The 23,892-nt window shown below is 28.5% G+C and overlaps 1 protein-coding gene across 12 annotated transcripts; it reads right to left on the bottom strand.

The window, feature by feature from the left end:
• Nucleotides 1-5,415: 5,415 nt before the first annotated feature.
• LOC148229789 (angiotensin-converting enzyme-like) lies at nucleotides 5,416-22,962 on the bottom strand. 12 transcript variants are annotated; one of them, XR_015811411.1, is made up of 13 exons: nucleotides 22,873-22,962; nucleotides 11,510-11,734; nucleotides 11,185-11,440; nucleotides 10,969-11,112; nucleotides 10,713-10,904; nucleotides 9,644-9,741; nucleotides 9,412-9,584; nucleotides 8,531-8,834; nucleotides 6,812-6,939; nucleotides 6,529-6,743; nucleotides 5,861-6,001; nucleotides 5,610-5,785; nucleotides 5,416-5,535 (listed from the first exon to the last, which is right to left on the bottom strand). XR_015811411.1 is itself a non-coding variant. In XM_088197879.1 (13 exons), exons 2-13 carry the CDS (start codon nucleotides 11,726-11,728, stop codon nucleotides 5,525-5,527), a joined length of 1,878 nt encoding a protein of 625 aa, XP_088054005.1. In that variant the 5' UTR covers nucleotides 11,729-11,734; nucleotides 22,873-22,962; the 3' UTR covers nucleotides 5,416-5,524. The 12 variants fall into 12 exon arrangements, 11 of the variants coding, with proteins under 11 accessions (XP_088054005.1, XP_088053999.1, XP_088054000.1 ...); XM_088197879.1 differs by having other exon boundaries at nucleotides 8,710-8,834; XM_088197873.1 differs by having other exon boundaries at nucleotides 8,531-8,655.
• Nucleotides 22,963-23,892: the final 930 nt, after the last annotated feature.

The raw sequence follows: 23,892 nt of genomic DNA, 5'->3' as shown, positions 1-23,892 counted from the left end.
CAACATATTGTCTTTCAATACAATTTACTTGATTGTGCATTCTAGATTATATTTTACAATTTAAAAATATTCATAAATACTATAGTTCTATACTGAATAAATTCCATAGTTTTTATTTATTAGTTTTCGAATATTTATCCAAATAATTGTAAAGTATTTATCCATATTTGCATCGAATATTAATATTTATATTCGAATTTTCAACAACGCAGGTAGTCTTTTTTTCTCTCGATGAACTTGTTCTCTATTTTTGTTTTGAAAAATGTTTATTTCAATCTCTGCTATTTATAAAAGCCTTGAAATAATAGCTCAAACCCAACAATAATACAGCCGCATTGTAAATAATAAAATAAAAAAGAATTTGTAATTGCTGAAATTCCAAAAAATATTCATATTTTTTAGTTAATATTATGCAGCTGTGGACTTTTTTAACAGCTTGTATAAATATCTCTTTTAAATGCGAATAATTTCATTTATTATAATGATATTTTTTTAAGTATTTCGAATCGTAGTTGCTGCAATACATTGTGGCGATGAAGTTTATATTAACAGCAAGTAAATGAATTTTCTTGGCAACATATATGTATTTTAAAAGTTTAAAATATTCAATGCTTAATTATTTTAAAATCAAAATAAATATTCCTGATACTTTTTATTGTTAATATATTTTATTGTTTACTATCCGATATTCATATATTTAAAAACAACAAATATTTGAACACTCTAGTGATGATTTTTCGTGGAGATGTAACATCAAACACTTCACTTGAATCAATGGTAGTTGCTAAGTTGTGATAAATGTCGTAACAGTTTCCCGACATGACTATCGATCAACCATTACTTTACAATGGAAGCCATCTTACCTTAAGTGGTAGTGTTGAGATCATGTAAGCTGGGAAAGGTACCTGCCAAGTAAGCCAGCTTGATTATCCAATCCACATGAATAATCTGTTTTTTTACGTAAACATGAATTCGATAAGCTTCTAATTATTGATCTAATTATTTAAAAAATACCACTTATAACTTTCATTCACCAATACTTGCATGGATGTTTATTCCTATCTCGCACCCGATCCAAACCACTCTCTAAAATTTTCTCATTTGTTAAGATTGATATTAAAAAATAACTTATAAATAAAATCTGAATTTAATCGAAATTGTTATATTATATTTAAATAATAAATTTATATATATTTGTCAGGTTTATTAAAAAATTCATGTTCTTATTTTACGTGCATCGCATATATATATTTGTATTACAAAAACTTTTTTAGAAGAAATATGTAGTACAAGGTGTAAAAATGAGTATTTTAAAACCCTTGCGACCAAGGTCTGTCACATTGTTGTTCTTAGTCCGTTTCACGTAGATGACGTGACGCCGTTTACAACGTGCACCTTTGGCACGTGAAAATAGAAAATTAACAATGGGATTTTTTCGTCGTTTTCATTCTATCCGAGCATGCTCCGCCCTTTTTTTCTCACGACGTTTTAGCACTGGACATTAAAATGAGAATATTCGACGATGTTATTAAATTTAGGTGGAAATTAAACGACTAAAATCTTTTAACGTGTATTTTATTAGTTAGATGTGTCAATAAGAATATCATTAGCGGGCTATATTTTTCTGTATATTTTTTTATTCCATCATTTTTACGAATAAACATGCTTTTAATATTTAGCCAGTATTGCACTTATTGATATTTTTTGCAGGTAATGATTTTTTATCTGATATAGTTTTGCGAACATCATCTTGCTTTCTTTATGTATTATATTTACTAATAGCCGGCAAATAAAATAATAAATTAAAAAATACTTTGTAATTGCAGAAATTTAAGAAATTACTCATATTTCCGAGTTTTTATTGCGTATCTGTGGACTTTCTCAAATACAGGTATTGAATATTTAATCTCATAAAGCAATAAGAATAGGTGATTTATTAAGGTAATAATTTTTTGAGCAGTCATTTTGGTGGCAGAATTAATTAAAATAAAACACTTAATGCTCTAATATTTTTAAAATAAAAATAAATAGTCTTACTACTTTTTATTATTTTTTTTAACATAGAATTATGTGTTTATGAACTTGTATTTATTATCCAAACTGTAATTTTTGCTCTTTCATAACTTCTAAAAATCGAATACTTCATCGTTTATTCCAGTAGTTTAAATTAACGATTATTTGTAAACTCTACCAAAAACTAATAAATCGGATTACTTTTCGATTTAATCCACTGTTAAATTTTAGATCAAACACAGACGTGATCATCGAAGACGAACGACCCTGATGCAAAACTATTATAGCGACATTTCCTACATAAAACGCACCATTAGTGATGCGTATAAATAATTAAATTGTACAAAAATGGCGTTAATCGATCGTTTATTTGACAAAGCCATTTAATCAAAATCGTCCTTGCGCACATTAAAACGTCTTTGGATAAAACTGATAGGGAAACGATTGCGACGAAGACCTCGTATTTCAATGATGCTATGAAAAATTCATTGTTGGGTTCGACGATCATTATTGTAATGAAACTTGAGTTTTTCCCATGATTTACGCGTTGGACGCTCGTTTTTCCGCCATTACAGTAACATAATGCGATTGTGAAACGTTTGGCGTTGTTTTAATATTATTGTATTATACGCGTCCTTTAAAGACATAGAAAGAGCGTCTGACATACGATAGGATCAGCTGGAAATTAAATCGTATGTTTAAAATATATGGTTACAAGTTTTCTATTACAAATCTTATTCGAACCCATATTTTTAATATATTAAAAAAAGGCTTATTTTAATCATTAATTAAGGAATCTTATTTATATATAGTTTAAGTCTTCGTCGAAAAAAAAACAACTATTATTTCAGGTAATAACTTTTAATCTGATTCTTTAATTTCTTCATATTTTATGAATAAATATTTATATCAATGACAATAGTAATAAATTATAAATTAAAGCATCCTTGTCTTTTATGCAAAATAGTGGCTTTCTTCTACGTAAATTGAACGATTCATAGTCCTTGAATCGTGTGAATCTTCTTAATCGGGAACGATCCAAGGGATCTTTGAGTCATTGTAGAATTTTATAACAATGGACGCAGAATGCATATTGGCTCTGCATAGAAGACCCTTTCACACGGTAAAATATTTCCTCGTCAAGTAATTACATCTTGCGTAATATATTAACGTCATTCCATTTTTTTAATTTTTGATCATATAAAACATTTTCTTATAAACTTATTTAATATGTTATATACATTTTTAACTCTGGAATGTGAGAAATTAACGTGCCATTGTCTAGTTTATCCTTATTGTTGAATGTTTTTTTCAGTCACAGTAATTACGCGAGTTTCAAGAATATGGTCCTTCACAAACGTGGGCATCTGTGTGGTCCGACATACAGATGCCCACAGATAAAATAAAAATGTAGCGGGTTTCCTCAATGGAATAAAGACACACCTTCGTGCATTAAAAAATATTTTTTTTGTTATATTTTATATATAGGTACATACATATGTTTTGATTATATTTGTTTAGTGTATAAACAATAAGCTAAATAAATATACTGTAACTGTAACACCTGGCAAATTGCAACGAAAGATTTTTAAAAAAATGATACCTTGTAATATCATCACATTCTATAAAGAATAATGTAACCACCGAATTAGATACATTTCATGTGCTATAATTATTATCGAAATATAGTCTCGATTTTTGTTAATCAGAAAGTCCAATAAAATATGTAGATATGAATCATAGAAAAATCAAATATTTCCATATTAAGTTTTTTGTTGCTCATAACATAATCTATTTTAGACAGTTATGTACGTTGTGCTATTTCCTTCGTTAGATTCTTTTAGCATCATTATGAAATATAAATTTGCCATTTTTTAGTTATATTTTAAGGACTATGTACACCTATTACATTTACCCAGTTACAGCAGCGTACAAAACTACATAAATAAATGTTTTATTGAATGATTTACTTTACAAGTGTGTTTTTTCCACAATACTATTACCGTTGTTAATAAAATTTTCTTTTTCTTGCACAAGTCGTAATTTAACTGTAACGATTTTCGTCATGCGTACAAAAAGTATGTAGTAAGTGTCAATAATGAAGACGATAAACACTGTCGCTCCATTTCAATAATTTTTCCAATTGTTGACATCCTAGACACGTGTCCGCTTTACTCATAATGTTTTTCTTTGAACGTGTCAAAGAAGTGAAACTCAAAGTCGCCGTTTTTTTATTATTTATTTAGAACTTGAAGGTACATACACGTTGCGACACCCGAAAGACAATATCGTGCTTTGACTGCCAAACCTCAAATTGTGTTACTTAAAAATGGATTTATCACATTTCGTGGTTTTAAGTCTTAAGGACTTATCATCAAGGGCGAAGTCGTCATGTTTCGATTGCGATATTTACTCATATTCATTAGCCATAACTTTCTATAATTCATATAGGATTTACCAAAGATGTGTTAAGAATGTATTTTTTGATATTATTCGGTGGCAATGATTCTATTTTTGAGTTAGATGAAATAACACCTCAAATAAAAATATTTACAATTCCTAGGCAACCTTTTTCTAAACATATTTCGTTTAATTTTATATGTGTAATGTTTGAATTAATATAGTATTGTAAAACTTTTAAAAATATGATTATATTTTAGAAAATGCATCATTATATCATATTATACCCCTTTATCGCTTGTGTTGAATTCGCCATTATTATTTGTAAAATAAAATCGTATATAGCAATATAATAAACACCCAGACATACGTAAAACGCTTCTGAAGTTATTCATAAAATAAATATTATATATAATATGTGTATGCTACAGTGATTGTGTATTACCAGTGAAAATGTATTCTTACTGTCATTTCAGTGAAAGCATATCGGAATACATTTTCATCTATAGATATGTTTACTATTGAAAATATAATATCACTCACAGGTAACAACATAAAAATCTTTAGGTGACTGTATTTCTTTTACATATTATTTATTGATTTTTTAACTAGTAAAAATATATAATTGTAAAACTTACCATATACATACAAGAAAATTGGCAATGAAAATTCACCCAAATATTATTAAAACATGTAATTATTATTCAATTAGTGAGTTTAGACTGTTCAAGTATTTTTTTGAAAGAAAAAAAATACTTTAATAAAAACATTTGTATGTGTTATTGTTGAGTGTTTTTCTTTTTCTTTAAATAATGTAATAAACAACCTTGTCATCTCAAAAACACACTTTAAATTGGACGCTCATTGTGTTATTATCTAAGCTTAAACACATGTTATGACAATCGGTTCATTGTACATTTTTTTATAAAAACAAGTACAACGAATTAAATATAATGCATTTTCTTATATATATTAAAATTAAATAGTAATAATAATATAGCGTTTATTTTTGAAGAAAATTTTATTGTCAATTTATTGAAAGTTAATAGCTTTAGCCAGATATAATATTAAGTATACAAATATAAAATGAAACGTAGTTCTGAATGTTGAATCAACAATATTCTGCAATAGAAAAAAATATTATATAATGTAATGCTTGACATTTTAAATTAAAGCATAAATATTATTATACATACCAACTTTACTTGGTTCCCAGCCAATCAACTCCCCAGTTCTTTTATTTTCTGCTTCTAACCATTGATGTAAAGGTTTAAAATATTCTAGTATTCCACTAGCATCCATTTTTCTTTGACCTGTCAACATTTCCATGCCGTCTTGCCACGGCCGAGATGAACCCAATTGCAACATTTTTCTTAAAACAGCAAACACAATCAATGAAAGATACTTATTATGAAATCTATTATATTTTATGTCATAATCAAATTACCCTAATGCATTTCCAGCTGGAACACTTTCATATATATCGCAATCGGTGAGCTTTTTAGAATCATCTCCTGGTACGTATTCGCCAGCTTTTTCGCAAAGTGACCGATGGAATTGGAATTGGATGATGAAACTCACATAATATCTATAGTATTTTAAAACAAAAGTTAATAATTGTTATAAAAATAATTATTAATATCTCTATTTATTAAGTCTAATTTTAGTTTAGAGAGCATTTAAGAGAATGTAATACTTTCTAGTTGTAGACTATATTTGGTTTAATGTATTTGATGAAAGCATCAACAGTCAGACAATTTCAATGCTGCAGTAACTGCAGTAATTGAAATAACATCTAGTTAATAAGACAATTGTTGTTCAACACAGATTTCAGTCAAAGTAATATTTTGCACAACGATTTGTTTTTATATGTTAAAAACAACGATGGTTAAAATCATCTCTTGACTTTTATTCTAGGGATATTGTTATATTGTAGTAAGAGGTGTATAAATCTACGCCACGTAATACAAATAGATATAATCATAAAAGTTGGTACAAAAACAAAAAAGGACCATTAGTAATAGCAATAAATGATGCTTTTATCAGATGCATTAATAAAGTTAAGGAACACGATTTTTTGTAGCAATACTTATGCATCACCATTTATATACGAACCTTGCATATTCGACATCAGCAGATACATGATATTTTGCTGCTGCATCAAAGTCTGCTTCGGTACGTTTCGTCGGAGGCTCCAAACCTTGATACGATTCTCTCAATTTCCAGAAATCACAGTTGTAAGTATTTGGTGTAGTATCACCTCTGAATATGGCGTAACGATATTTATCGAGTAACAACGCAAACGGCAAGAAGACAACTTTATCGATACCCTACGATGATAATATATAATGTAGTAAAATATTGTAAGAATGTATTTAATACATTAAAAGATATTTACCTTAGTATATAAGTTGTTAATCTCTAATTGTGCATCGTCTGGAATATCACCTAATAGTTTAATTTTCCTCAAGTGTTTTGGGGACGATACTGAAAGAGCAATTGTGTCACCAACGGCTTCATGAAATCCTAAAAATGATATAATATATACATCAAGTATATAATTGTTATTATGAATATGTTATAAGTATTTAGGAGTTGTATAAGGTTAGTGATATAAATTAATGACTATATCGAGACCATTCGACGTGACATATAAAATCGATATGTGATATGTCCATTTTATACGATTTATTTTATATATATGTATACATGTTAGTGAATGTGTATTACCATTGAAAATATATCTTACTGTCATTTCGGTAAAATCATAACGGAATATATTTTTACCGGTAGAAAAAAATATTTCAACTAAAATATAATTTCACTGACAGGTGTTAGTGAATTTATATGCTACTCTAAGCTGTCATTTTACAGGTGTCTATTTAAGTTCTTTTAAGAAAAAAAATTATTAAAATTAAAAAAAAGTTGTAGGATGACACATCACCTGTTAATGTCAAAATGTTCAAACCCAAACTACAGTTTTTGAACTTTCATTAGATCAAGTTGGATTTGGTTTATTCGTTAAGGTTAGGTTTGATTTGAACAGCAAATGGATGTTTCGCAACTGTCAAATTGGGTTTCAACGACAGTAGGGCGATACATTAAAGTTAGGGCAAAAATGTTCAGTTTGATACATTTTCACTGGTCTAGTTAGTGAAATTATATTTTTACTAGTGAAAATGTAATTTCAATGAAAAATACATATTCACTGTAACATATACATTATATATGTACATATATGCAAATTAAAATTAGAAAACTAGTATTTTAAAGCTGTTCATCCAGACGTGTTCCAAAAAGAGTTATATTAATGCAATCCGGGGGCAGAATTTGGTCACATGATAATGGTATTACTTAAGGTGACTAGCTTTTGTAAATATTAAAGGAAGACACTAAATATATAAAGGTCATTTCAAAAGTTTTTCTGAAAAGATCATCAAAATTTTTTTGAAGAGAAATTGCTACGGGGGCGCAAAAAAAGTCATTTTAGAAATTTTTATTTAAAAATGACAAACGAGGGCAACATATTTGAAGAAGACAATCCTCAGAGTAGGACGTCTAGTCACTTTACATTACTTATTCTCCAAAATTCAAATTCAAATAAAAATCTCAAAATAATACTATTTTATGATGGAATCTTTTAGCACAGAAAGGCAAATGTTAAATGTAATAAAAAATGCCTTATTAATAATTAACGTACGTTTTTCGTGTAACTAAATGTGACATGTCTGATATATAATAGATTCTAGATATCATAAGTTTATTCTGATTCCTTAAATGAATTTTAGATATGTCACTTCAACATTAGAATAAACTTGTGATTTTTACTGCTATCATTATATGTAAGTCACCTAGCATCCGTAAAAGATTAAGCCACTATTAGAAGAATACGAGAGTATACATTGATTGTTATCAATATTCACAAACCATTTATGTAAATTTCACTACAACTATTAAAAATATCTAACTACACAAAATACACATACACATATCACATCACGAAGCCGTAATAACTAAACTTTAAAATATTTAAACTACCACTAAAAGGATCACAATATACAAAATAGATACCAACACCATTCTTATAGACCAGCCCAATAAAATAGCTGTTTTATACCTGGATTGGCACCCTCTTTATATACGTTCGGTTGATCTTTATACTGCAAGAAATATTGTATATGGCCCATTTCGTGATGAACGGTCTCGAGTTGGTTATGAGTCACTACAGTGCACTGTTTTATCCTTAAAATTGCAAACAGAAATTGTTAGTCGTGCGTTGAATTAAAATAGGCATACCTGGATTGGCTCCTTCTCTATAAATAGCCGGTAGATGTTTATATTGCAAATAATACTGAATGTGGCCCATTTCATGATGGATAACTCTAAATTCATCATTGTTAACGACTGTACACATTTTTACCCTTAAAAGTGAATTGTTATAGATAAAGGCACCGAAGAGCAATCAAATCAATGTTATCTGAACGTTTTAATCAAACTTATATGAGAATTGATCACATTTCAATAATAATATGTATTCTGTATTAAATACAAAGGTTGATCAAATAAAATCTTCAAAATTGAAATAAAATCAAAGGCATCTTTAGTTGATAATTTCGTTATTATAGACTTTAAAAAGCTGATAGCTATGATTCCAAAGAGAAGCATTATATTATCAGTTTTTTTAAGCAGTAAAGTAATGATATCTATTTTGATGATTAATAGGCGAATGTTTTCTTATGAGTATGAAATTTCGTTATGTTATGACCCTACAAGTCATTCTACATGCAGACAAAATACTTTTTTTTTTAGAGAAATCCATGCACTTTGTAAAAGATGGTGAATTTTAAATTAAACGTACTAGAAACTACAATACATAAAAAAAATGATCAGGATAATTATGTACTACTTTTGCTCAATAAATGATTAAAAATATATATTAAAGATTTCGTTTGAATCGCCCTTGTTTAACGAATGGTTGTATATGAAGTGTAAATCAACCTAAAATCTTCTCCGTCGTAGAAGTCCCATGCGGACGCATGACACACCATTTCTCTACCATCATTGGGTTTTTCTATGATCGAATTTTCCCAAAACTTAGGTGGCATTGCCGTTAAATTGAGTGATTTGAAAAAATCATCGGAGAGCTGGAACATCTTCAATGGTGTGTATCCCTACAAAAAAATTGTGATTAAAATTACAAATTTAAGATATTAATCTATAAATATAATACTTGAGCTATCATTTCAGGAGTGACATCTAAGCTCTGTTTGTCCGGGTAGGGTGTGGTAAATGATGCCAAGTTACCCCACGATTGCGCCCATACATTTCCTGTAAACATATCATAATGAATCTATTCAATTATAATAACAATAATTATATAAGAAACACCTAATTACGCATAGAACATTAAAAACTTAGTAACGAGGTAAATAATTAATATTTCATTACTGGTTTTAAAGTTGGCTAAATTAATTTTTGGTTTACTTTAATATTTTTACTGTTCATAGATGTCTACATGTGTAAAAATAATTGAATATTTTATTATTAAATTTATAGTGGATCTATATATAACAGCAACCTGTCTGATTTTATAAAATACAACAATATTTTCGAGCAATTTATAAACATTTGGACTTAGGCTATTAAGACAAATAAATATAAAAATCTCTTAATTTGTGTATACTACTTTTTCAATAAGCATGATTTATAATTACTAGTTTATGTAAATATAAATTGTTCCAAACGAAGTAGCACATTGGGTGTTAGTTAATATTAGAGCGTTAAAAAAAGAAGTTATGATCAGTTGTTATTTAGAATTTTTGAAAACTATATCCTTTTCATTTGCTTTTCAGTATTTGTTCTAATTTAATTTTCTATATTGTTTAAGAATATAATGTCGTTCTAATATTTTAAAATATATTTCAATATATTAAATATTAGATTTTTCGATCAAACATAATGAGTAACAGTTTTGGTTATACTGCTTTATACATAAGTATAAAACAGTCCTCTAATTTTAGTTTCATACTAAGGCTCTCATATAAATATAGTTCTCTGTTTTGAGTATATAATTAACAGTAAAGACACCTTGCAAATGATACACTTCTTTAAAGCCAATGCCAAATTAAGACCTTCAAATTTTTATGTGTAATTTTTCTGAAGAATCGCCTTTCACACAAAAATGTCTATAAATATAAAAACAATGACTTTCTAAATCTTTATCTAAGATTTAATATAAATCAATCACAGATTGATTTACATTAAATCCAACTGCTGGTTACATATTATATAAAGCATACCTAAGAGATGAGCTGGGATCGGTCCTTTTCTATTGATTACATCTTTCCCGTATTTATCGTACAACCTTTTTCTAACATAAGCGTGCAATTGGAGATATAATGGCTTCATTTGCTCCCAAGTTCTATCCATTTCATCTTCAAAGTTGTCTTGTTCGTATTCTCGAAGCCAAGACTCAGCATTATCGTTGTAACCTGTTTCAATTAACAATATAAATTAATATTCAAATACATTTATGCATATAATCATTAATATTACCATTTAATTTAGCTGCTTCGTTACTGAAGCCAACATATTTTATGAACAATTCTTTAGCTGGCCGACCGGCTGCTTTGTGCCATTCCAGCCAGGTGTGCTTAAGTTCTTCTGGATTTGTGCTGGTCGCAAATATTTCAGTAATATCTAAACATTGCGTAATATAAAGCATTAAATGTTAAAATATATAATATTTAACACAATATGTATATGACTTACCAGGCTCTAAGCTTAGATCACATTTTGTTTTATTGTCAAAAGCACATATTTTTGAAGTCGCATAATTTGTTTGCATGTCTGACAAAGCTTTTTGGAGCTGTTCAAATTTATCGGCCGGTAAAGCAGCCGATCCAAGTTTAGAATATTTCGAAAACTGTCTCTTCAAATCTTTATCTTGAAAGTCTGTCCAGTTGAACGCCGTCGTATCTTTCCATGCCTTTTTACTTTCCTCGGACATAACCAAGGAAGCGTTCAACTAAAATATTTTATTTAATTAGAATAGGTACAAAAGATACTAATAATAAAATACAATAAATTTTCAAACCTTCTCTGCTTCAGTTTCAGTTGTGATATTGGAAGCGTAAGCCCATTCAGCTAGAGCTAATAGATTTTGTCTATTTCCTGCTTCAACGTTCAGTTTTTTCATGTACTCTCTTCCCCGTTGTTCTTCATCCTCTAGATTTACATCTTTACCTTTTACGGTGACTGCAAAAATTATACCTATAATAATGCCCACCAATACGACCCCGACTCCAATCTTCATTATAGTCTGAAACAAAACATATATTTTAATATAAGATATTTTGCTGCATAACACCTTACTATTATGTAAGTAAGTCTAAGCATGTATTTATGAATATATCTACTTATATGTATATATACGAAAACAATGCTTGCCTGTTGCGTACCTGTTGCTTACAAATCTAAGACAAGACTGAATCTTCCACACAGAATTTTCATTCTTTTATTTCCCGAAGAGTGCAGGTCATTTATTAGTTGAGTGGCAATATATTTTCGCTTTATGACGCAAGGTTAGTTTTTTTAGATAAATAGAAATCGGAACAGTCTTTCAATATTATGTAACAATAATTTTACTAGAATATTATTAATATACTGTAATATAAACGTCAATAATTGTTTTGCCAAAAATAATAGACAACTTGTATATGTAAAATAAAAAGTAAATTTTATATATTTCTTTTTAATAGCAAGGATTTTAATAACATTTACTTTGACAAATATAAAGATATATTATTTAAATTAAATTTCAATTATTGATTATGATTTTTTAAGTTGTGTGATGAACTCTAGAAAATAAATTAAAATTCGCTACAAAAATATACTCGATAATATATATTTGTATAAAAATATTAGTTTTTGATATAATCTTTAGCTGTATATATATATATATGGACATTTTGAGTTTTGGTTATTGTAGCAATATGGCGAATTTGTTGTTGTATATTTTTTTACCAAATAGATATTTTGATGCATTGCTGTCTAAATAATTTCGATGCAATTTAGCAATATAACGATTATCGAATTAAATTTTCTATATTGTAATAAAAAATGTGAAATTTACCTCTGTCCTATATATTTCTATATTTATTAGTTTATTAATAAATTTTAATACATATAAGAAATATATCAGAAAGTAAAGAGACAAGGTTAAAATCGAATATTGTTTTTATTCGATTAGCAACACTGCCGTCAGGGCCGACTAAGTACAAAAGGAAAATGATTACTTGGGGTTTAACTAACTTTATAAATATTAACAGCATTCTTTATTACAAAACTGTATACGATAAAATATTATCTAGGTCTTCGCTTGTGGTATTTTTGACCTCTATTTGTCTACCTGAAATGCCTTTATATTATATATAATAAAATAAGAGAGAATGAATCAGTTTTAAATTTTAACGATAATTATCAAACAAAACATTCACAAAGTAAACAGCTGCGTGAAATTCTTTTAGGATTACAATTTTACTGAATGATATGGTTTGTGGGTGCTCGAATTTTTCCAGACAGGATTATTCCGGACACGAATTTTGCGGACACAATCTTTCTGGACAGTGATATTTCCGAACAGGATTTTTGCAGACACTGATAATTTCGGACACAGATTATTCGGAACAAGAGAATATTTTTAAAATTATATTAAAACAAAGATCATTATGATTGTTAAATTTATAACTACTAAGTTCAATATAGCAATTAATTTAAATAAAATCTAGTGAATAAATATTTACTTGATGAAAAACGTTTTATCAGTGTTTCAAAATAACCGTTGTAGGTATTTTGATTATTTTTATCGCATTTTTAACTAGTTCAAAAGGATTTACGACCTTGATCACATCGGCAATTACTGGCAACCAATGATAGTCTATCACCAATCGAATCATCAACGACTACAACGAAGACTCTCGAATTGACTGAATTTGGAATTTACTAAAAAGTGCAACCAGCTCAAACGAATATTTTATAAAATACTCTTTAGATTGGAAGCGGATTATTGTTATTTGCACAGACGATGCCCCAGCAATGACAGGAGTACATTCTGAAGTAACCTCAAAAATTCGAGCGGATGCGAATTTTGATTTTTTAAACAATCACTGTGTAATCCACCGTCAAGTACCGACGTCGAAAATAATGCTTCCCGAACTCTTAATATTTTAAAATAATTCTATTAAAGTTGTAAATTTTATAAGGAAACCAATTAATAGTAGGTTATTTTAACAAAAATGTAATATAAATGTATGAGGTCTAAATACAACGATATTTTGTATTACATTGAAATTAGATGTCTAAATTATTTAGGATTATCTAAATTATTTAACAAGGAGGAATGGACCTTGAAGTTGACATAATTAACAAGGTAAATTAATTGAATTTACAGCTTCAAAGTGCATTACCTTGAAGAAATTGACTGTGTAAAGGAAACTCTTCGCGCGTTGGGTGGCAAAACTTTGAGCATGCGCAAGAAACTCGTTTTCATGCTCACCAGATGTATCGAGGTACATTGTAACTGTTTAACATATATAGAGAGGTGTTCTAAAAATATTTTAGGTTAATACAAAATATCTGGACATTTTTCCCAAATATATGCTTATGATATTTTGAACATATATGTATGTATGTGTATAAACTATATGCATTTGAATTTAAAACATATTAAAATAAAGAATTTTCGCCTTAATATAATAGTTTTATGAAGTAAAAAAAGCTATTTATTCACTTCATTAGTTAAGTTAATTATGTTTAACTACTTCATTAAAAGTTAATTAACTTCCACCAGTGATGTAAGGTTTATTTATTTAAAGTGTGCAAATGAAAATCTAACAAATCTATGATGTATACGTATAAATAATACAAATTATCAGATAGTTTTTTTTCAATTTAATGCTTGAAATACCGATAGATTTGAGTGTTAAAAATAGCAATTGATAAATATTTACAATAGAAAAAATCAATATAGATAATAATCACATATTCCATGAAAATATAATATTTTAATTATGACTGGTACATTTACTTGATAAATAAGATATGTTTGTATTAATTTGCATGAAAATTCATTATAATATTGTTTATGCATTTAGATGAATATTTTCGAGTGCTTATTAAAAAATTAATTATTCAAAAAATATAATATAAAATAGTAATAAAGTATCTAAAATAAAAGCATTTCATATATTTGAGCATATAATATACAAATAGGTATAAACGTATTCGTCTGAGATCGAAGACCTCAAAACTGGTTTGTTAGTTAAATTTTATGCACAAGCACTAAGCAATAATTTAAATACGAATATTTTTTGTATTTTAGATTGTAAAACGATAAATATAATAATTATATTGCAGTTTCTATCTATATGAAGTATAATTAAGGCTTTAAAAATATTTAATATACATGCGAGTACATAATTGCTTGTTAAATTAAGAAATAAAATATTCACAGAGTATTGTTTTAATATTAAATGGAATTGTCTTTACAAATATCCATTTATTTTATTACATACTCATTCGCGGAATTTTTTCAATGTTATTTTTATGTTATATTTATATGTTACAACGTTATTTGTGTTATTTACTAACAGAAAGAATCTATATACATTGGTTTTAATGTCACCTTGCAAAATTTGCAAAAATATGAGATCTGATGTCTGCGTTAATTAGTTTGGTAAACTTAAAATAGTTTTAAACCAGTTTTGCACTACCAAGTTATAAACCATACTACCATGAATTTGCATTTTACATTTTTCTTTGTAATAATATAATTTGTAGTTATATTATACAATAATATATTCACATAAACACGTATTAGTTTTTTATAAAATAATTTACTGAAATACAACGTATTCATTTTTGCAAGTTGAATAAAGTTTTTCATCGCATATTGTATTATATAGCGTTGATGAATTATTAAACATCGAACGCGACGGGTTTCTTAAATATTTTAAGCCGGCTAGTTAATTTATTTTATTATTAAATTATTTCCTTGTATTAAATTGATACGTTGAACTGCTAAACTTATTCAAATTAGAGAAACACAATTTCTTGGCTACGAATATTAATTAGCACAGGACATATGCAATGTAATTTCATATATTATATATGGATGGTTTTAAGTTTAAGTGGTCTAAATTCATATTTTTAAACTTTATATGAGAGTAAGCGATTTCTTAGGAATAGAGAACAGTCAAATTTATGTCGCTCATTCTTTTTAAAAGCAAATTTAAAATTAAATTTATGCCTTTATGATTCAAAGATTTTATGTTGATAGTTAAATTTAAATTTGATCTTGTCGTAGTCACCGATTCTGGAGATTAGTGGGTTAATATGGTCTCGCAACGTACTAGCATTTTTATAGCAATGTTTTTAAATTGTTGGTGTATGAAATCTACCAAGAAGTTATTTTGAAGTTGGTATAGAAGGGTGTGTCATATATTATTTTTCAAGCTTGCAGTTGAGAAAAAAAAATAATTACTGGTGTTACTCCACACTGGACAAGTGTATGTTAATACCGATCTAATAAGCTGTTTACATAGTAAAAAATATGTTTTTTTGTTAATGAGCTTTTCTGTTTTAGGGCCGCAATGACGGAAAGCCTTTCTGTCATTTACGCGAGTTTAGAATTTAAGCTTGAAGTTTTTGACGCTCACCCTCCATTTTATAAATGGTTAAATAGTGGTGGAAGTATGAGATATAAAATGATGGATAACATTCTATACTCATATGGGTGTCAAAGTGAAATTATACAGGGTAATATCATACGTGATAAAAATACAAAGCAAAAATTACACAAGGAAGAAATTATACATAAAAAAATATACGTGATAAAATTTCACAACAAAAAATGATGCAACTATATACCTAACCGTCCACCTTACATAGTGTAACCGCTATGCAAGTTTATTTATTTATTTAATAACCCTTTAAGGATTTATTCCGAAATCGACTCGTTTATTCAAAAAGACAACTTATTAATATTCTCAACGATATATTTTGTTGTTCATGACAACTTGCATGCGATTTTGAAATCGGATATTTTAAATCTCTCTGATTTGGTAGAATGGTATTTGTACATCTAATGATATAAATGTAACAATTATATAATACTACTTATGTTTACAATCAAAAGTTTAAATCAAGATTGGATTCTGCCCCAGAAAGAGGTCAAAGTCCTTGCAATGTCGGTATAGAACAGTTTAACTATGTTACAACATTTTAAATTAGACTTAACGTCGGAAATTGAAAAACGTATCTGACAAAAAAGCATCTTTAAAATCGTTGGAAAAATAGCAAAAAAGAGTGTTTAATATCGAGATTATGCACTCACGGCGTCGGTTGCGTGTCAAATTTTGACTATAAAAAATCAATCCTTGTCGCGTAAACTAGCAACTGCACATACAGAACAACATAATTAAATTTTATGTATATCCGTCCGTTGTAAAAAAGAATATTTCACTATAAGCTACAACTAACGGTGATAAAGCTACAACCGGTGTAAAATAAAAGCTAAAATCCTTACAAATATCTTTGAAAAAATAGTTCATAATTATACCTTATTTAATAATTGTTTTTTGCGCTCTCACATTGGTCAAAATTTGGTTTAGATATGCTTCATTCGATTCTCACTTATTGTAAGTCTTAAAATTGTTATACAAAGTCTTAATATGAACGATAGATAACCGAACATTTCACGATTTTATTAATTTAAACTGGAACGCCACCTTGAATTTGGCTAGAATAATACTATAAATATGAAATTAAGCATAAATATTAAAAACACTACCACTAACTAATCTCCCTGGAAAAAATTGAAGCGACGTCCCTACATTTGACGCTTTGAAAACGCATGATTATTGACAGCTTTCTGATTTACAGTTTTGCCAACATATGAAACTCGAATTGAATTAATCTGTATAATGGCCGATTTATTTTTCTAAAAAATATATTTAACTAGTGCAATAAAAATATACGCAATGGAGAAGTTGTAACATATAAATGAACCAACAATAATATTATAGTATCTGCATGGAAGCAGTGGCGTAGCTATGGTGAGGCGGAGGGGCGGGCCGCCCCGGGCGGCACTTGCTTGGGGGCGGCATATTCGCGATGGGATCGTCAAGTGTGGTTTTTAAACCTGAATGTACTAAAATATATATAAATCCACGAATAACAATATCTTAATAATAGCCAATTTATTATTTTAAGAAATGCTGATTTTATGACCCTGCAAAAACTGGAAGATTGCTTCAAGAAATATCATACGATGGACAAATATAACTAAACATCAAGTATATAAATATGTATAAGTAATAATTGTAATATACATACATAAATATATTTAGTGTTTCATATATCAAAGTAATATCGTAGAGCGAAACTTTCATTCTTTTGACATTGAATTCTTGGGTGTTTTTTTAGGTATATATAAATCAAGCTGTTTTAAATCCATTATAATCTAAGTATGTAAAAAGAAAATTTTAAAGGTATATTATGTATTCAATATCTGATAACAAAGGTGCTTGTTTATGACAGTTACATCAACAAACACATATACATATGTATTATATATACAAAAAAATCGTTAAAATTCAACCTTCATTTATTATTTATATATATATATATTTTTTTAAATGGAAATAATATTAAAAAAATATTTTTACATGGATGTATGCATATAATATATTGCATATTTTTACTACGTTGTCTACTTTTACTAAAAAAAATACTGATTTCGCACAACATATTTAATTTAACCAAATCACCTGTCGTATATCATCGAGAGGTATTGGGATGAACATATATAAATATAGCCAATTTAGTTTTATTCTACCAGTTTAATATTTAAAAAATAATATTATTTTTAGTATAAATAACATATTCAATATGCATATAAAGGCGTTTATACCTATACAATTCATATAGAAGAAAAAAATGAGATTTGAGACAAACAAAAAATGTTGATGAAAATAAATAATAAATGAGTCGATTCGTGTAATTTGTGTTATTCATTTGATAAATTTATTAGGAAATAAAAAATGTGATTAAATTTATAGACGATAAACTTACTTTTTTATTGACCATTTCGCCTTGTGTGCTCTTCCACACGCTCAAGCCAACAAAATGAGCAAATGACAGGTATAGCACAAGGCTTTGCAATTGTATTATGTGCTAACGTGTGTGAATTTAGATAACGCAGCACATAATCGCGTCGTTCAACCGCAGAACGCACACAACACAAATCGCAGAGTGAAAATCTAACGGAGCGCTAAACTCGGACACTGTCACGGTTATGACTGGAAACAGTAAACCGATAACTGGGCGAGAGGGCAGAGCATGTTTGCGTGAACTTCTACCTTAAAGTTAATTATTGGTATACGCCCCGAGTCACCCGGCGGTGATTGACGAAGGAATGTCAAGAAGGAACACCAACTCCTACATCCCACGCGCCGTTCTTGCCAATAAAAAGACGACTTGTATCATAACATAACGAGGTTACGAAACTAAACATGACAATATCAATCCAAGTTACAGGGCGACTACATTTCGCCAACATTGCGGGACACGTACGTATGTAAATCGCGTGACGCCATCGCAATTGCAATTCGAAGTCGCATTGCAAAAAATGACAATAGCAACCGTATAATGGATCTTTTTTCATCTCTGTGAAGGTCAAAGAGATTAAAATCTGATTCTCGTATTCTTATCATGTTGTGTTTAATAACATAATAACATTAATAATACAGGTATTGTTCCATCTCATGCTTTGTATAGGTCTAGATAAATAATTGGTAAATCCAGTACAATAATACTAATCTGAGATAAGATTTTTGCTTAATTTATTTATTCCGGATAAAATTTACGAATTTGAAATTAAATAATTTTAATATTTAAAGAAGATATGACAAATTGATAATTTGTCTAGAATTCGTAATAACAATATCCACTAAGGCCATGTTTTTCAAGCCCGCATCACATAAAAATAAATATTAAAAAGAGCATTAATTAACTTTACTAATTTAAATAAAAGTTTAATTATTCCAGTGGTGCAAAATTCCGGTGTTTTAGAATTGATGGAATCTTCAACTTCTTTGCAACATTAATCACAAATTTAGAGGTCACCATAATTCCACTTGGACAACGAAAAGAGAAATCTCCTAAACTACAACAGAAAAGAGATTTTGGACCACAAAAATAAAATTGCACAGACATCGAATAGCACTACCTTTTGTATGAGAAACGCGCGCCAAAAATAATACCTTTGACCTTAAGTATATTATCATTATTCTTCGAACTCTATAATAACCGACCGCCGAAGTAGCCATCCGGACCGTGTTTTCTCTTAAGGCGAGAACTGTGTTCAAGAAGTGATGCAATTAGTTCCTAAAAATCCATAGCTATCAGAGCTGTTTCGAAAGATCAATATAAAATATGTGACACTATGTCACATCGAAGGCTGACACGAGCAGTCACAAAGCAGCAGAGGCAGATCGACTAGAGAATATTACGAAAACACGATATCCCGACGGATCCACCAGCACTCAGCCGACTATTACAATTCGACACACCAACTCGGACTTTTAGGAGCCTTATTCTGATACGACACTATTTCGATACTATGGTAAATTGTACCTTCGACCTCAAAACTCGAAATTACAATTCGATTGATAAACGGATCATTATGTTCCGTAAAAGAACCACAAAATAAGGTTCGTATGAGGTATTATTTTGATTTTCGTTGTTCAAGTGGAGTTATGATGACCTCAAATTGGTGATTATTGGCGCAAGTTGAAAATTATTTAGTTTGGTGGTTTACATTTGGTATAATCAAGTCATTTTTGCAACCTGACTAAACCAATACACTGGAAATATTATCAAGAAATCGACAGAAGACAGCGTTTGATTCCTGCACTAGTAATCTAAACAGTCTAGTTCTCTTATACGACAATGCATGACCACACACCGCAATATTAAACCTCCAAAAGTTAAGTGATTCAGGATATACAATATTGTCGTATCGCCAGACATCTCAACAACTAAGTTGATGCCAAAAGTGCATTTCTAGTTTCTACAAAACTTTAGAACCTGAAATTTTGCACTACCTAAATAAATAAACTATAATTATGCGGTACCCATTTGTCAAAGTGTTTTATAACTATTAGATTACTAGTACCTAATTTTTGTGCATGGTACTGAATCAATTAACGCCTTCAAATTGTCACTATCAACAGTAAAAGAACGCCCACAATCTTCTTCATCTTTGGGGCTCTCAGCACGATTTTTTTTGGAACCACTATTGCACCGTACATACCTTAACAGTACCTACAGCAAAATCATTTTTTAGTTTATGAGTATCTACTGCATTACGAACCGTTTAAAAGTCTTCAAAAAAAATATTATTCATGTTTTCCTATTTAAAGCAAAATCATAGAAACATTGGTTATAGTCCTATGTATTCGAAATATTGATAGAGATAAAGTAGCAAACGCAACATTAGCAATATTTCCCCTAATCATCAACAAAATATCAGTATAATCACTGATGTTACGTCAACTATGATAGGAAAGTAAGAAGGATTAACAAAACTAGTGTAGAAATGATCGGTAATTATTGTTAAGTATCACTTTATAATACAGCAACAAAAATAATGTGCAACGACGTTAAAAATGAAAATTGCAATATCACAAAGATTTTGAAGTTTAACAAGGTTTTTCAATAGTTTTAAAACTATGTAGACATTCTGTACCTTATGTGGTAACATGGTTTAGTTTTGCTAAAATGCTTAAATGTTTTTTACTTAACATAAAAAAAGGTTAAAATAAAATAATTTCTGAAATTTTGTTCTATCAAACAGCAAAGACTTTAGCTACATATTAAACAAGATATATTTAAAAAATAAATATATCAATTATTAAAAACATTCAATAGAATCTTTGAAAGCAGACAATATGGTAATGACAGAAAGCTTAAAATAAGAATATATAAACAGAAAGCTTAAAATAATTACATGTATATTAAAAATGTATAAAAATGGATATTTACATACGACACAAAAAAAACTAGTTTCTACTCTGTGTATCAGCAATTGATTTTATAATGAATTATTATTCTTCAGAGTTTCTTTCTCCACAGTTTATCACAACGACTTCAGGATGCTGATAAATTAGGAAAAATAAAAACATATGTACTCGGTGTATGATGCAATACAGGAATAATTAGTTATAAATTGGATTAGTCATTAAGGGGAACTGGACATGTCCAAAATTTATAAATGTATTAAAAATATAACTAGTATTTTGATATTGTGATCAAAGATCAAATTGACGTTTATTTGAATTATAGTTTTGGACGTGTCTTCGTTTGATGTTAACTATGTATATGTATTTCTGAATATAAAAATAATATTACTATACTTGTCTTATTTTATCGAAATTAACTTCGAAAACAAGCAATATAACATTCGGTGGCACCACAGAAGCGACCAAATGCTATCGGCTATTATTATTCTAAGTAATAGCCGATCGCATAACCAGGGCTTCGAACATGAACCTATTATCATTATGGTCAACTTATTGTCCAATCTTATCATTCGACATTTAATATGAATTTATTGTAATAAATCACAAATACAATGAAATTATACAAATAGTATTAATTATAAGTTAATATATCCTATCAACTCTTAATACGATACTTTACAGAATATAGGCCATATACTATTTTAATATTATATTATTACTAATATGATTTTTACACTTCTCAATATGCAGAGATAAGCGATGATACTGACCGTTTATGACCTGATATTCTATATGCATTTTGAAAATCTAAGATATCTGTTAATTACAATCTAAAAAAACCAAACATTTTAAAAGAGTAGCTTTTCCATATGTTTAAAATATTAGCAACGGTATAATATACGTTTCAAAAAAATTTTTGTCCCGTTGCTAAAATTATAAAGGAATACAATGCTTTTGATCAGTATATATTAAAGCACTAATTATGTGGTATGCATATTTGAAAGAATTATTTTGATCTACATAATCTAAACTTTCAAAAACAGTTAACTTGTAAAAAAGTGATTTTTCACAGTTGCACGATGATATTATTTAAAGTTCTATAGCAATTAAAATGCTTGATGTTTGCATTTTGCATAAGCAACCAATTTAACAATATTAAATATAACTATTGAACAATTACATAAACGTTACCAGTAAATAGTCATTGTTATAAATGGTAATTTATTTATAATGACCAATTGTTGACTAAGTTTCTATTAATTTATTACAATATAAAAAAATTAATAAATATAAAACAATGGATTATTTTCATACAAATAAAAATGCTTTATAAAATTACTTAAATGTTAATGATAAAAGTAAATTTAAACATTACACATAATGACGATGACTACAACGAACGTCCCCATGTTGACAAATAATAATGTAAAACGTCAAATATGACGTATGTTGCCATTAGCAAAATAAAGAGTTTGCAGACGCATACTCATATGGCAATTTTGAAAAATTAAAAATTAAAATATATACAAAATAAAGATAAAAATAAATTTGAATGTATTTTTTTTGAATATTTAACTGCTAAAAATAATTAAACAAATATTACTATTAATTGAATATAATTAAAGGGTAAAAACAAATAATCTAATATATTTATATTTGCCAAAATAATAGTTTATTGAAAATATACAAAAATATTTCTTACATACGAAAAATAAAAAAAGAATTGGATATTGGTTAAATAATAAATCAATATTAAATAAAAAGTAGGGGCATTCTTCCAAATCACTAGTCTGGGTTAGTAGTCTGAGTGGCGAATTTACTTCACTAGGGACCCGAGGCATTACAATTTTTTAGAGGTTCTCATATATATAAAAATATTTAGGACCCGGTTCCAAACCTGCCACCCACTCCCCCTCGTGGCGTCCTTTCAGCCAATAAAATAGTTGCTGTAAGTGACAGCGTGCCAAAAACCCCGAATTGTGGATTCGTCGGCGTTCGTAGCTTTTGGGGTTTTCTTATGGCTCCCTTTGGCGTATTTTTTATTTGCACTTGCACCTCCACCCACTTCAAATTCAGATCACACAATCATTTAAGTTCAGAGATTATGAACAACAAAAACTTTGGGTGTGCAGATTGGGTGTTCAAAATAGTTCGGAAACAGAAGATGGATCCCCTATTATTTGCCGTTCATATTAACGGCATTGTCATAATTTTGACAGTGACAATATATTAAATCTAAAAAAATTGTTAAATATTTTTAAGGCTTGTACCCTATATTCAATGTGACTCAATTTTATAAAATTCTAATAACCGTTTCTCATCTCGTTGAACGTTAACATATCATAAAATAAACGTTGATTAGTTTGTATGGCATATATCTAGCCAAGAATCAATA

The sequence above is a fragment of the Plectrocnemia conspersa genome, unplaced genomic scaffold (assembly GCF_051122295.1).
Source record: "Plectrocnemia conspersa isolate PC_06_02 unplaced genomic scaffold, ASM5112229v1 ptg000011l, whole genome shotgun sequence".
Taxonomy (NCBI): domain Eukaryota; kingdom Metazoa; phylum Arthropoda; class Insecta; order Trichoptera; family Polycentropodidae; genus Plectrocnemia; species Plectrocnemia conspersa.
This window is presented reverse-complemented; position numbering and strand designations above follow the sequence as displayed.